The 17,079-nt window shown below is 38.1% G+C and overlaps 1 protein-coding gene and 1 long non-coding RNA gene across 2 annotated transcripts; both read left to right on the top strand.

Moving 5' to 3' along the window:
* Positions 1 to 1,052: 1,052 nt before the first annotated feature.
* On the top strand, positions 1,053 to 5,561 carry LOC143894935 (uncharacterized). Its single transcript, XM_077401614.1, has 2 exons — positions 1,053 to 2,068; positions 2,150 to 5,561. The coding sequence occupies exon 2, from the start codon at positions 2,332 to 2,334 to the stop codon at positions 3,880 to 3,882; it is 1,551 nt and encodes a 516-aa protein (XP_077257740.1). The 5' UTR covers positions 1,053 to 2,068; positions 2,150 to 2,331; the 3' UTR covers positions 3,883 to 5,561.
* A 6,318-nt stretch (positions 5,562 to 11,879) lies between these two features.
* On the top strand, positions 11,880 to 12,845 carry LOC143894934 (uncharacterized). Its single transcript, XR_013256209.1, has 4 exons — positions 11,880 to 11,974; positions 12,062 to 12,142; positions 12,214 to 12,390; positions 12,494 to 12,845. It is a non-coding gene; the product is annotated as an uncharacterized LOC143894934 (long non-coding RNA).
* The last annotated feature ends 4,234 nt before the right edge of the window (positions 12,846 to 17,079 follow it).

Below are 17,079 nucleotides of genomic sequence, written 5' to 3'. Positions count from 1 at the left end.
TTTCAATTTCAACATAAAACATAATCGCAATAAAGCATGATTAATGTTAATAAGTCGTTAACTGTAAAATTCTTTATTTATTTTTATTTGCGTGTCTTACTGGATGTTGTTCGCAACTGTATATGTATCGACATCTTCAGGTATCGATATTTTTGATAATTACAGATGAACACCTGTAACACGTGTCTGAAATTTACCTGATTTGTTTATTCTTTTATTTCCTTCAACTAATCGCAAATTAATTCTATTTGATAAAAGCAATTCTGTTAAATTTCTCACACATAACGCATCGCTTATAATTTTCTATTAATTATAAATATTAAATAATACGATATATATATATATATTCGTACTCACATCCTTGAAAATTTTTTCGGGAATTCGAGCGAATGTCACAACTAGATAAAATTATCTTTCATATTTTGACAGTTGAGTAGGAACATATTTGAGTTGGCAAAAAATGATTCTCTGAAACAGCACGTGTGTGTAAATAATTCAGTAGTAAATATATAATCATCATTTTAAAATACATTTGCACACTCTACGTACTAAAAATATATAATATGATAACGTAGTTTTTGCTATTCAATTGATTGAATTTCAGAAAAGAAAGAAATTTAAAAGTATATGACTATGTCAGTCAACAAAGAGACATAGACGCAAATTAAATCATAAATATTTAATTGCCTGCTCAGTATATTTTTCTATACTTAAATGCAATAAGAAGAAATAATTAAACAAGTATCCTTGCATAGGAATATTATGCATAATTTTTACAAAACATATTTGAGATTCGCGCAATTGAGATATATAATAAAATTAATAACGATTCTATAAATCTTAAGTATATGTTAATAATAATACGACATGATCTTTTTAATCATGAAACTTACAAGTTAACCGAAAAAGATTCGTATCCTAAATGCCAATAATTTTTTTAATGTAACAATAAAACTGAAAAAAAAAAAATATATATATATATATATATATATATGGATAGAAATATATATAATAAATAATAACATAATTAATGATGATATGTAAGAGCTTTTGTCGCGCATATCGATTTTCAATAATAGATATTATAACAAATACGTTTTACGTTTATTCGAAAACAAATTATGTGTACATATAATAAAAATTGTATGAATTAAAATTATGTGTATACACATAATAAAAATGCGGAATTATTTTTACGTCAGACATAATTTCAATTCGTCCAATTTTTATTATGTCTAGACATAATTTTAATTCAGCGATTTTTATTATGTCATGACAATTTTAATTCTGCCGCTAGGGAATTTTTAAGTAGATTCTTATGAATCAAGCTTGAATTTAATGTCTAGGTGTCCCTGGTTGCCGATGACGAGGTCCACATAGTGCGCTCTATAGTTTTCGGTGTCCAGGTGTATTAATACCTTGAATTCGATGGCCACGTGTTCCAAGTTGCCGATGACGAGGTCCACATAGTGCGCTTCGTAGTTTTCGGTGTCTACATGTATTAATACCTCGTATTCGATATCTACGTGTCCTACATTGGGTGCGTTCAGCCGATACTTCGCTAGCCTAGCAATCGTGAGCAGTCGCTCGTTTTCGCTCGTTTCCTCTCCTTTGACCCAATGGATTAAATTTAATTTGTGGAAATACCGCAAGAAATTAAAATAAAGAATGCGGTGATAAACGTGCAATCAAGAGACAATGCATGTTTCGCATGGTCAGTGATGGCTACTCTGTATCCAGCCAAGAAACATGCAGAACGGGAATCGTTGTACCCTCATTACACGTCGGTGCTAAATCTTACGGACATTGAGTTTCCAATGACGTTGAATCAAATTAAACGGTTTGAAAATCACAACAACATCTCCATCAACGTGTACAGCATCGAGAAAAAAAACAAAAAACTTGCTATCTTGCCAATACGGGTTACTGATCGTAAGATGGACAGACATGTAAATCTCTTGTACGTGCATGACGACAACGTGGGACATTTTGCATAGATCAAGAACCTATCCCGTCTCGTGAGCTCGCAAATCAACAAGCACCGTAGTCGGAAATACTTTTGCGATTGGTATGTATCTATAGTTCTTTTAATAAAATATAAAATATTTTGTGTATAAAAAATTTATAATATTTGCGTTTATTTTTGCAGATGTTTGCACTACTTCAGCTCCAACGAGAAATTGGCTGCCCACACCGTCGACTGTCGGGAGATGAACAACTGCGATCAAGTCACCGAGCGATAACGACAAGTGGTTGGCATTCAAAAATCACAACAGGAAGGAACGAGTTCCGTTTGTCGTATACGCCGACCTGGAATGAACTCTGGAGAAGATGGAAGCGGATCCGGAAACGTCCAGGTACACATATCAACATCATCGCGTGTTTAGCATAGGGTACTACGTGCGTTGCTTGTACGACGAGTCGTTATCTATGTATCGGTTTCGTCGCGATAAGGATTGCGTCGCGTGGATCGCCGAGGAGCTAAGACGTTTAGCTTACGACGTAAAGACCATTTTGTCCACTAATATACCCATGGCAGATTTCACGCGAGACGAGTGGGAAAAGTTTAACAGTGCAACGCACTGTCACGTGTGCGAAGAACCGTTCGAGCCAGACGACGTACGAGTACGCGACCATTGTCACCTGACCGGTCGATACAGAGGTCCCGCGCATTCGAATTGTAACTTAAATTATAAAAATTCGCATTGCATTCCCATAGTGTTTCATAATTTATCGGGCTATGACAAACATTTTATTATAACTGAAATAGCAACAGCATACGAAGGACATGTAGATTTACTCCCGATCACAAAAGAAAAATATATTTTGTTTACAAAAAACGTTCAAAGCACCGAAGATAAAGATAAGAAAACATGCGTCAAATTGCGATTTATCGATTCGTACAAGTTTCTCACCTCTAGTCTCGACAAATTGGCATCTTATCTCAGCAAGGATAAACTGCGAATATTGCAACGCGAATTTTGTGAATTATCCGAAGAAAATTTTGATTTGCTGACACGAAAAAGCGTATTTCCATATGAATACATTGACTGCGTCGAAAAATTGGAGGACTTGTGTTTACCACCGCGCGACTCATTTTACAGTTCATTGACAGGTGACACCGTATCCGAGAGCGATTACGCGCACGCCGTCGACGTCTGGCAGCGGTTCTCCATTCGAACGCTCGGTGATTACAGCGATTTATATCTCAAGACCGATGTCTTGCTGTTGGCCGATATCTTTGAAAATTTTCGCGATAGTTGCGTCGCGAGTTATGGACTCGATCCGGCGTATTATTATACTCTACCGGGTTTTACGTGGGATGCTATATTGAAGCATACACACATCAATTTCGAATTGCTCACCGACATTGACATGGTCATGTTTATCGAACGCGGTATATGCGGCGGTTTGAGTCAATGTTCAAACAGATACGCACTGGCCAACAACAAGTACATGCAATCGTACGATCCATCGAAACCGTCGTCGTACCTCATGTATTTTGATGTAAATAACTTATACGGCTGGGCAATGTGTCAACCATTGCCATACGCAGATTTTAAATGGGTCGACAACGTAACCGATTTTAATGTTATGGATGTCGCGTTGGATTCCTCGATAGGCTACATACTTGAAGTCGACTTGGAGTATCCGCAACATCTTCACGACGCGCACACTGACCTACCGTTCTGTCCGACGCGCGATAAACCACCCGGCAAGCGGCAGGACAAGCTCCTCGCAACATTATACGATAAGAAACGTTTGTATAATACATTATCGCAACCTGCAGCAGTGTACTCGTCACGGTCTCCGTATATCAAAAATTCACCGTATACTGAAATTCGCGCAATCTCCATGGCTTCGCGATTATATAGAACTTAATACGAAATTTAGGACATTGGCCAAGAATGATTTCGAAAAAAATTTATACAAATTGATGAACAATGCAGTGTTTGGCAAAACCATGGAGAATATGCGCAATCACGTTGACGTGCGCCTCGTGACTCATTGGGAGGGTAGATACGGCGCGGAGGCAATGATTGCGAAACCAAATTTTCATAACCGAAGCGTCTTTTCGGAGCATTTAGTAGCAATAGAAATGCGAAAACTCGAGGTGAAGTTCGACAAACCAATCTATGTGGGTATGTGCATCCTCGATATATCCAAGACATGTTTGTATGAATTTCATCACGAGTACATGTTACCGTTGTATCGCGATAAGTGTAAAGTCACGTACACCGATACTGACAGTCTCATTTATCACATCGAGTGCGACGATGTGTATGATATCATGAAGCGTCACATTCATTATAGATTTGACACTAGCGATTATGCGATTGATAATACGTACGGTATCCCACTCGTCAATAAAAAAGTTCCGGGCTTAATGAAAGACGAAAATAACGGTGCGATAATGACCGAATTCGTCGGGCTTAGAGCAAAGATGTACGCTTTGCGAGTGGACGGTAAGAAAGATACGAAAAAAGCTAAAGGTGTTAAGAGTAACGTCGTAGCCAGGTCGATAACGTTCGACGATTACACGCGGTGTCTGCGCGACGAAATTGAAATGACGCGACAGTAAACCTGCATAAGAGCCAAAAAACACGAGGTATACACCGTGTCCGAAACGAAAATAGCTCTAAGTCCGTACGACGATAAGCGATACATTATACCCGGTTCTACCGAAACGCTGCTATGGGGACATTATAAAATACCATTGTAAATATATTGTAAATACCATTGTAAATATATTGTAAATACCGCTGTAAATATATTGTAAATACATTTAGATATTTAGGAAAATAAATGACTCATATGTATATATATATGTATATTTTTATACTGTCATAAATTTTTACAATACATTGTTCTTGTGCATCCATGAATTGTGTATGGCACGCCGTTGTACTTTTTAATGGCATCAATAATATTCTACACAATATAAAAGTTTCCAAAAATAATTGTTCTAAGAAAAATAGCGATTCTTACTAATGATTTTAAATTATGTCGAACATAATAAAAATTGGACGAATTAAAATTATGTCGGGACATAAAAATAATTCCGAATTTTTATTATGTTCCGACATCATAGTAATTCATCCAATTAAAATTATATCGGAACATAGTAAAAATTGTACGGCAAGCCGTTTTACTTTTTAATGCAAGCCGTTTTACTTTTTAATAGCATAATAAATATTCCATTCATCATAAAAGATCAAAAAATAATAGTCTTAAGAAAAATTACAATGAATTAAAATTATGTCAAGACATCATAAAAATTCGGAATTATTTTTACGTGTCGATATCATTTTAATTCAACCAATTTTTATGATGTCACGACATAATTTTAATTCATCGAATTAAAATTTGATATACATAATAAAAATTGCATGGCACACCGTTTTACTTTTCAATAGCATAAATAATAATCTATACAATATAAAAGTTTCAAAAAATAATTGTCTTGAGAAAAATAGCGATTTTTACTAATGAATTAAATTTATGTCAAACATAATAAAAATTGCATAAATTAAAATTATGTCGGGACATAATAAAAATTCGGAATTATTTTTGTCCTAACATAATTTTAATTTCACGAATTAAAATTATGTCTGGACATCATAAAAATTAGATGAATTAAAATTATGTCGAGACATCATAAAAATTGTATGAATTAAAATGATGTCGACATCATAAAAATTGAATGAATTAAAATTATGTCGAGACATAATAAAAATTGAATGAATTAAAATTATGTCGAGACATCATAAAAATTGTATGAATTAAAATTATGTCGACATCATAAGAATTGTATGAATTAAAATTATGTCGATACGTAAAAATAATTCCGAATTTTTATGATGTGTCGACATAATTTTAATTCATTAAATTTTTATGATGTCTGGACATAATTTTAATTCATTCAATTCTTATGATGTCTCGACATAATTTTAATTTATTCAATTTTTATGATGTCGACATCATTTTAATTCATATAATTTTTATGATGTCTCGACATAATTTTAATTCATTTAATTTTTATGATGTCCAGACATAATTTTAATTCGTGAAATTAAAATTATGTTAGAACATAAAAATAATTCCGAATTTTTATTATGTCCCGACATAATTTTAATTTATGCAATTTTTATTATGTTTGACATAAATTTAATTCATTAGTAGTCGTCGTCGTCGTCGTAGTAGTAAGCGGGGGGTTCTACTTGAGCCCCCAATGGCACCTAGATCCTAAGATCCTTTGTACCTCCCGCTCTTTCTTTGCTAGGTGTTTTGGGGCCAGCCCTTAGCCTAATACCAGGTTTATCAGGTCTGTCACCCTAGCACTTTTCCAAAATCCTAGTGTCTTTAGGTACTTTAGTCCTAAGCTTTTGGGGGTCTTAATTAATTGCTTATGATGGCACCGTTTCTGCGCACGAGCCCCACTCGTGCGGCGGGGCGCAGTCTAAAATATACTGGTGGAAAAAATTCCCGTGTTCAGGTGGACTCGAACCCGGTATCTCGGGGTTATGAGTCTGGCGCTTTTCCACTAGACCACACTGCGCCCCTTAATTCATTAGTAAAAATCGCTATTTTTCTCAAAACAATTATTTTTTGAAACTTTTATATTGTATAGATTATTATTTATGCTATTGAAAAGTAAAACGGTGTGCCATGCAATTTTTATTATGTATATCAAATTTTAATTCGATGAATTAAAATTATGTCGTGACATCATAAAAATTGGTTGAATTAAAATGATATCGACACGTAAAAATAATTCCGAATTTTTATGATGTCTTGACATAATTTCAATTCCTTGTAATTTTTCTTAAGACTATTATTTTTTGATCTTTTATATTGAATGGAATATTTATTATGCTATTAAAAAGTAAAACGGCTTGCATTAAAAAGTAAAACGGCTTGCCGTACAATTTTTATTATGTTCCGATATAATTTTAATTGGATGAATTACTATGATGTCGGAACATAATAAAAATTCGGAATTATTTTTATGTCCCGACATAATTTTAATTCGTCCAATTTTTATTATGTTCGACATAATTTAAAATCATTAGTAAGAATCGCTATTTTTCTTAGAACAATTATTTTTGGAAACTTTTATATTGTGTAGAATATTATTGATGCCATTAAAAAGTAAAACGGCGTGCCATACACTTTGACGATTCTAAACACCTCCGTGGTCCAATTTGGCGTGTATCCTTTTTCGACGATTGTCTTGAATTTACTCACGCGTACCGAATCGCCCACTTTAAATCGCGCTGGAGCAGCGATCTTTACGTGGTTGTACACCGTTGTTAGGAGCTTGTCGGCGATCGCGGGGGTAACATCGATGGGTCGCATGCCGATAGTTCGATGCTTTCCCGCATTGTAATCCGATACGAGACCTGACAGCGAGTCGATCCATTTGTAATTTCCATTGCGCGTAAACATTTTCCACATGTCGTTCTTGAGCGTGCGATTGAATCGTTCGACGACCGATGCCTTCATTACGGAATATGTCGAATAGTGATTGATATTATGTTTCTTCAAAAGTTTCTACACGTTTGTGTTGTAAAATTCTTTCCCCTTGTCAGTCTGCAGATTTTTCGGACATCTGCCGCCGTCTCGAATTATTTTTGCAATCGCCGTGGTAGCCTCGTGTCCGCTCTTGGTCTTGAGCGGTACGGCCCATGCGTGCTTGCTCAGCACGTCGATAACGGTGAGTATGTAGTGGTAGCCTCTGTTAAATCGCGTGTATGGTCGCATCTCGACCACATCCGCCTGCCACAGGTCATCGTATCCGCGTACTATGACGCGTCTTCGAGAAAAATTTCTTCTCGCAGGAGCGTGTAATTATTCCACCAGACGCCGTTTCTCAGCTGATTGCTTCTTACCAGCCATGACGATGACGCGCAACTGACGCAGATATCAGATGTACGTTCTTATCTATTCGCGATGATTCGCAATTACATCTTGAATCATCTTTAGAAGTTCGTTTAGGGTAATTTGCATATTATTCTGGAATACAGCCATCTTTCTCTCCATTTCATCCTGTCGATCTTCCAAAATTTGCACGCTTTGCTGCACGTAGCGTTTGTTGGCTGCATCGCCATCATCTACGGGCGGCGCTATCCGTCGAATCTTGCGCGATTTCGCGTCAAAGTCGGTGGCGACCATGCAAAGAGCGTTATCTCGCACGTAATTTCTGATTAATCCTCTCCATTGATAGTACGTTTCCGCACCGTCTCTTCCGAGCGATATTCCAAACTTGTTGCTCGGCATTTCGATGTTGATTGAATGACTCGCTGTCGCGCCACTTAATTTATAATAAGTCCAGCTTTGCAAAGTTCCTCGATAATCGACAGGATTTCGTTATCGTGACCGGTGTGACCCGCTAGGCGCGAAGCTTCAAGCAATCGGAGACGATCTACAAGCTCGTTGGGATCGTCCCAATGAACATAGTCGATCTTATTGTCGTTTAATGTCATGGCACGCGGTATACCTTTCCCGGCTTTTTTACCCGAAATCGACTGTGCAATTATATGGTCGATCTTGTTGCCTGTCATGGCACGCGGTATACCTTTTCCAGCTTTTTTACCTGAAATCAGCGGCCCGATTATATGTGTGTACTTGTATCCCCCATTGCCCTTTATTTGAGCGTGAGCATAATAATTGCGTTTATGAACACTCGTCATCAACAGAATGCTCTTGTACGTTTGCATATCGTCCTCCGTGTAGATATCGTCATCGGGATATTTCTTAAAAATTAATTCGAAAAGACCGCGTGTGCCATTGTATCGTATGCCGTCGATAATTATGTTGTCCGCATGGTTTACGTCAAAACGTTTATTACCGAGCATCATTCCATCGTTGGTGAATTTAACACCGTACGCGATGTCCATACCGCTTTCTTCATCGCCGCTCAGAACTGCCCCAATGTACTTTTGGCTCAATGGACCCAATTGATCTCGCAACGTTTCTTGACCCTCAGATGTTTGCAACTGCTGTCGAACGGACATCACGAGTGGGTCATTCGTGGTTTCAAAAACATCTTTGTTTGCGAGCACTGTGTGTTGTACGGAAGACGCAGAGGTTATCGGTGGTTCATTCAATGAATCTTTCGATCGTTTCGGTTTACGCGCTGTAAAGTTTTTGTTATTTCGCTCAAATTAGATGGCACATTTATCGATCGTTTCAACGTAACCGGAGTTGAAGCCTTTACAGAGTCGTTAAACGAGGAGTTTGGTCGTTGTTGTTTGAGCTTCGGTTCTTCGTCTTCCCACGTCGTTTCATTCTCAATCTTTGACACGTCAGATTCTTTGCCAGCAACGGTGTTTTCGGCAATCTGCCTTAGAGGTTTGATGACGGGCTTAAAGTGTCTCTCATTGGGTTTCGTCGTACGAAATGGCTAATATCTTAAACATTGGAGGTGAACCGATCTTTGACGACAGCGTCGTCAAGATTGAGACACACACGTACAATCCGTACGCTAACACAACGTTTGGACATAACGATGAGATAAGAATACCCATACAACAGCAGGATTTATACACGTTGCCATGTGAAAGCTTTCTCTACGTTGAAGGACGATTGGCAATAAAGAGAAGGAATGACGAGTCTGTGACAACGCTTGCAAATAATTGCGTGGCGTTCATGTTCGATGAGATTCGATACGAGCTCAACGGTGTGGAGACCAGTAACTAGTACCATCAAGAACTACGTATCGCTATCGTATAATGATTCTCAACTCATGCGGAATGCTGGCTGGGACGTTACATCGAGCATACCGGAAGGATACTTTAACTTTTGCGTACCGCTCAAGTTGTTGCTGGGCTTTTGCGAGGATTACAAACGCGTCGTTGTTAATGCTCGTCACGAATTAATTTTGATACGTGCGCGTAGCGATAACAATTGCATTGTAGGAAATCCTGCGACGGAGCCGGAAATCGAATTGTTTAAAATACAGTGGCGAATGCCTCACGTTACGTTAAATAAGGTCAATAAGTTATCTATGCTACGGGCCTTGGAAAGCGGGCGATATCTTAGTGTCAGTTTCCGTTTGTGGGATCTGTACGAGTATCCCATGTTGCAGAGCACGACCAAGCATTCGTGGGCCGTCAAAACAGCGACTCAGCTGGAGAAGCCGCGGTACGTTATCTTTGCGCTGCAGACCGGCCGCAAGAATATCATGTCTCAAAATGTTAGCGTATTTGATGCCTGTAATTTGACCAACGTGAAACTTTATCTAAACTCCGAATTTTATTCGTACGACGACATGAATCTGGATTTTACTAAAAATCGATACGCCGTTCTTTTCGATATGTATGCGCGTTTTCGTAAAACTTATTACGGATACGATTCCTTCGATACGCTTTGCAGCTTGTATACATTCCTGATGGAAGGACCTTTTGTTGTCAATGATTGCTCGCGACAAAACGAATCTGTCAAGAGCGCCACCGTAGATGTGCGAATAGAATTTGATTGTAAAGAAAATGTACCTGCAAATACTACCGCCTATTGTCTCATCTTGCATGATCGTGTAATCGAATACTGTCCGTTGTCGAACGTAGTGCGCAAACTCATGTAAATTGCAATATCAGCAGATATTGCAATATACGCAGATATTACAATATAAGAGACACTGATGTACCGCGATAAGATACAGATTGCTCCGCCGTTTCGTTATGATCGTACCGACGTTTGTCGATCTGCAGGGATTCACCGTCGGGATGAAATTTGTCGTAAAGGAGGTGGCGGTTCTGAGAAACGGGACAGTTTTGGCACATTACATTTTTACATGTCCCATGCCATGGAGTCTCCTCGCGAAATCCGACAGATCATGCGCTTCCTGGTTGATTGTGAATCACCATGGACTACGATGGGAGGACGGAAACGTGACCTACAGCATGGCGAAACATCTAATTACATCGGCTGTACTTGGAGAGGGCGACGAGACGTCGACTCTTGTGTACGTCAAGGGATGCCAGAAACGAGAATGGCTGGTGGATCTGCTTGAGAATAAAGCAAAAAGACATCTAAAAATTGAGACTTTGGATGCAGATTACGAAGATATCGAATCTTTAAATAATCTAGATGTTACTAATACTGTAAGATGCGGAAAACATGTTAAGAATTGCGCATTACAAAATGTATTAAAAATATTTAACTGGTGGTCGCGACACCAGAAAAAATTATGATTTTTTTGAAATAAACTATATATGTATATATAAACGTTTTATTTCCTTTTCCCACATACTTTGTAGTATAATATAGATGTTTTAGCTGTTCAAGAGCTGTTTTTAGTTGTTTAAAAGAAGTTTGATAGCGGTTCAATAGCAGTTATACAGATCGCAGTTATACAGATCGCTGTTATACAGATAATTGTTTTAGTTGTTTGATAGCTGTTTAAAAGCTGTTTCTAGTTGTTTAAAAGAAGTTTGATAGCGGTTCAATAGCAGTTATACAGATAGCAGTTATACAGATCGCTGTTATACAGATAGCTGTTATACAGATAACTGTTTTAGTTGTTTGATGGCTGTTTTTAGCTGTTTTTAGTTGTTTCATAGCGGTTCAAGAGCTGTTTTAGTTGTTTGATAGCTGTTCAAGAGCTGTTTGATAGCTGTTTCATAGCGGTTCAATACCTGTTTGTTTTCTTGCAAGGATTATTTTCGCGTAACATAATACGCCGCAGATAAATCGCGCGCTATGGTCGCTTCTCATTTTATTCGATAGCGGTTCAGAGTATCCACTCGCGATTGCAAGATGCAACGGTAAGTAGAAGATTATTGTTTCATGATAGCTAGTTTTTGATAGTATAATATGACACAGATAAATCACGTACAACCCTCTCTCTTCATTTTTAGATGCCTTATAAATTGAGCTCTGCCTCGAGTCAGAGCACAGTCTGTATGCGGTCTGTACAAACGTTGCAAACATGGCCAGGAGATTTATTAGTATCTTCTTTCCAGTAGAGATGGTACGGGTAGTGTAATGTAGTTGTACAGTGTAACATAGTGGAGTGAGCAGTGTAATACAATTTTTTTATTTGTTTTTTTCTGTTTAGTGGAATGGGCCGGAGGATATCGAGGGAATCGAGGTACGCTTGGAGGACCGGTGGGTGCGGATCTACATTCCGCGAAATTGCGTGAGTATTTGTTTCCTTTGTGCGTGCGCGTGTTTTAAGAAAAAATATTATTTTTAATGTTTATCTTACAGCTGCGTATGGACTACCATATCCCAGGATTTATTAATATAGATCACTGGCGGTGGGTGCGGGAGGAGAGGCGGATAGATCACGAACTGCAGAACGTATTGTGGGACCGCAATGAGTTAGACATTTTTTATTTACGAAGACTTCGGTGAGGATTACGAGGAGGAGGAAGAAGAAATAAGGTAAAATAATTGCTTTTTCAATAAAAATATTGGTAGGCTAATCGTTTTTCCAATAAAAATTCTATCCTTATCTTAATCGTGTTATTGCATTTGTGTGTTTCAGGTAAATAAGTTGCCATGAACTATAATTATTTTCTTACTTCCTCAGTTAAAGTTGCGCTACATAACAAACCAAAATTATTATTGTATCATTTCTTGTTCATGCGTAAAATAATGCTTTGCTTTCTATAGAACTGAAATCATTGTATATTAGATAAGTAAGTAATAATGTGTGTATAATTTATACACATTATTAAATACCGCGCGTGATACATGCAGAAAGTTATTTTTGTAAACTATGTCATCGTTCGTTATATCATTATCTTTATTTTATCTTCGGTGTATTAATATTTTCAAATCTATTATGTTTATATGAAATGTTATAATTTAATCATTTAATGTCATATAACTCTTAAATTGCGCAATAAAGGTATTTTGTGAAATCAAATAACCTTATTAATAACTTTATTTACATTTGCGATAACCAGAGAAAATACAATTCTCAAATGTAATAAAATTGTGCTACGTCCCTCATATTTGAACAAATACATAAGTTATTAACGTATGCATACAAATACGGGGGGGGGGAGAACGCAAGCAAAAAGACGCGCGAACTGGGGCCGGGAGCGAGCGCGCAAGAGAGATAACGCGAACGGGAGCGAGAGAGACCGCGCGAACGATAAGACGCGCGCGACCGGGGGACGGGGGAAACATCTACGATGGAGAGACAACGCGAGCGAGAGCGTGTGACGTCACGCGGAGTCCGCGGCGCGGCGAAACGCTGACCCCCTCGCCCCGCTCCGCGGCGAAAACGCGGTCGCCCCGCGGCGCCGGAAAACGCAGTAATCGCTCATGATATAGTATAATGCTTTGCCGAGATTTAAACACTTGTTTGGTAATACTCAATCAGTATTGAAAGTACAAATAACATTATTTAATAGACTGATGACAGTAATTCGTTATTCAAAATAAGAGATTGATGCATTATTTCCCAGATTATATAAATTCTATCTGAAGTGATATTCTTGTATTAATTGATTTATGTTTATGTTTCAAACGATCCTTTCTTTAGAGAAGAACAACTAATTCTAAGCTTGACTGCGTCAAGAGAAATTATACGAGAACATACTATTGTTATTTGTACTTTCAATACTGATTGAGTATTACCAAACAAGTGTTTAAATCTCGGCAAAGCATTATACTATATCATGAGCGATTACTACAACATAAGCTATATACATGACATGAGCAGCAACAGACACATAAGCGATAAGTTTCTCACTGAGTTTACTGAACTAAATCTTGTACTAGGCAGTCTTTGATTGACACATTAATTCACAACAGCATGAACGTAATACTAGATAACTAATAATTCGCAAGATATTTATTAGAAGATTATAAAGTAATTGAATAAGAACTTATATAGCAACGCACGGAAACGGTTATTCGATAGTTTTATTACAATGCCAGGAACGATTTATATATTTCGCAAAGAACGCATTCTCATTTAGTACGTAATACAAGTGAATATGTAACGAATGTCCGCAAATTAAAGTAATAAACGATAAAGAATATGATATAATCAATTATAATGAAACAATCGCATGAAAGAAAGAAATAAAGTTTTTTCCTTGTAACTAAAATGGTTGCAACCGAAGAATTAATTATTTAATATACTTTAGACTGAGCTCAGTGTTACAATTAGACTCGAAATAAACTTTTAATCTCTTTTCAAAAGACGAGAAAGTCTTCCTCTCGCTTACTCGCGTGATCTCTGCGAATTGTAAGCTCAAAGAGTAACCTTGAGAGGATTGATTATCTCTCTCGTAACGGTAGACGAATGTCTAACGTTCCCACTCTCGTAACGGTAGACGAATATCTAACGTTCGCACTCTAGTAACGGTAGACGAATATCTAACGTTCCCACTAAAGTATATTTAAACAAGTTGCCTTTTGTTTGATGATAACATCACGTAAGATGTTTACACACGAGTATATATCGAAAATACCAAGCCAAAACCTCGTTTATCCAAGACTTCAAAAAGGCGTTTTATCTCATGCCGAAAAGGCTCTCTCGAACGTTCCAGAAAATGGCTGCCTTCCTTGAGCCTTCCACGTGCCGGCATGGCTCGCCAGGACGGATCTCGCTGGCTTCCTCTCGGTGACGATCGATCGTTGTTGTCCTTTTTTGATTCGTATATGTTTCACAATTATCCTATTTATTGCACACGGATAGGCCGATCTCAGATACTTTACAACTTAACTGCAAAAAGATGATGCAATTATGCGACTCGAATTTATGTATCACGCACGATGTATCACGCACGATGTCTGGGAGACGAATGCTCGCGTGCCAGCCCAGCCAGCCGCCGAGGCCCGCCTCTATCGCTCCTTGTGCGCGCATTCGCTCAGACGTTTTATTTAATAACTCGTTAACTATTGCGAATTTTGCAAAATGGTACGAGACTTTTCTTTTCAGTTTGACCCAATCTACCCCAGTCATTCAGCTGGATACTTTTATTTCTGACACCCTGTATAATACAAGGTATGAAGCTAAAAGTGTTACGGACTATTATTTCTAAAGAAAACAACAATTTAAGATTTTGCTTAGTTTTTTTAAAATAATAATCTGTAACCCTTTTAGTTGTACACCTTGTATATATTTTTCAATTTCAACATAAAACATAATCGCAATAAAGCATGATTAATGTTAATATGTCGTTAACTGTAAAATTCTTTATTTATTTTTATTTGCGTGTCTTACTGAATGTTGTTCGCAACTGTATATGTACCGATATCTTGAGGTATCGATATTTTTGATAATTATTTTTACGTCAGACATAATTTTAATTCATCCAATTTTTAATATGTCTAGCCATAATTTTCGTCCAAATTTTATTATGTCTAAACATAATTTTAATTCAGCGATTTTTATTATGTCATGACATAATTTTAATTCTGCCGCTAGGGAAATTTTAAGTCGATTCTTATGAATCAAGCTTGAATTCAATGTCTAGGTGTCCCAGGTTGCCGATGACGAGGTCCACATAGTGCGTTCTATAGTTTTCGGTGTCCAGGTGTATTTATTCCTTGAATTCGATGGCCACGTGTTCCAAGTTGCCGATGACGAGGTCCACATAGTGCGCTTCGTAGTTTTCGGTGTCTACATGTATTAATACCTCGAATTCGATATCTACGTGTCCTACATTGGGTGCGTTCAGCCGATACTCCGCTAGCCTAGCAATTGTGAGCAGTCGCTCGTTTTTGCTTGTTTCCTCTCTTTTGACCTAATGGATTAAAAGGAGAGGAAACAAGCAAAAGCGAGCGACTGCTCACGATTGCTAGGCTAGCGGAGTATCGGCTGAATGCACCCATTTAGATTTAAAGTTATTAATACACCTAAACACCAAAAACTATGAAGCGCATTATGTGGACCTCGTCATCGGCAACCTGGAACACGTAGACATCTAATTCGAGGTATTATTACACCTAGATACCGAAAAGTGGGACTGGGACACCTAGACATCAATTTCAAAGTATTAATACACGTAGACACCGAAAACTACGGAGCGCACTATGTGGACTTCGTCATCGGCTACCTGGGACACCTAAACATCGAATTCAAGGTATTATTAATACACTACAGAGCTCACTATTTAGACATCGTCATCGGCTACCTGGGACATTTAGACATCGCATTCAACGTATTATTACACCTGGACACCGAACACTACGAAGCGCACTATGTGGACCACGTCATTGGCAACCTGGGACACCTAGACATTGAATTCAACGTACGATTACACCTGGACACCAAAAACTATGAAGCGCACTATCTGGATCTCGTCATCGGCAACGTAGGACACGTAGTCATCTAATTCGAGGTATTATTACACCTAGACACCGAAAACTACGGAGCGCGCTATCTGGTCTCGTCATCAGCAACCTGGGACACCTAGACATCAATTTCAAAGTATTAATACACGTAGACACCGAAAACTACGGAGCGCACTATGTGGACTTCGTCATCGGCAACCTGGGACACCTAAACATCGAATTCAAGGTATTATTAATACTCGTAGACACCGAAAACTACGGAGCTCACTATTTAGACATCGTCATCGGCAACCTGGGACACTTACACATCGCATTCAACGTATTATTACACCTGGACACCGAACACTACGAAGCGCACTATGTGGACTACGTCATCGGCAACCTGGGACACCTAAACATTGAATTCAACGTACGATTACACCTGGACACCAAAAACTATGAAGCGCACTATGTGGACCTCGTCATCGGCAACCTGGGATACCTAAACATCAAATTCAAGGTACTAATACACGTAGACACCGAAAACTACGGAGCGCACTATGTGGACTTCGTCATCGGCAACCTGGGACACCTAAACATCGAATTCAAGGTATTATTAATACTCGTAGACACCGAAAACTACGGAGCTCACTATTTAGACATCGTCATCGGCAACCTGGGACACTTACACATCGCATTCAACGTATTATTACACCTGGACACCGAACACTACGAAGCGCACTATGTGGATCACGTCATCGGCAACCTGGGACACCTAAACATTGAATTCAACGTACGATTACACCTGGACACCGAAAACTATGAAGCGTACTA

The sequence above is a fragment of the Temnothorax americanus genome, unplaced genomic scaffold (genome assembly GCF_048541705.1).
Source record: "Temnothorax americanus isolate GAGA-0224 unplaced genomic scaffold, ASM4854170v1 Scaffold149, whole genome shotgun sequence".
In the NCBI taxonomy this organism is placed as follows: Eukaryota; Metazoa; Arthropoda; class Insecta; order Hymenoptera; family Formicidae; genus Temnothorax; species Temnothorax americanus.
The sequence above is the reverse complement of the archived record's forward strand: the minus strand, read 5'-3'. Positions and strand labels throughout refer to the sequence as shown.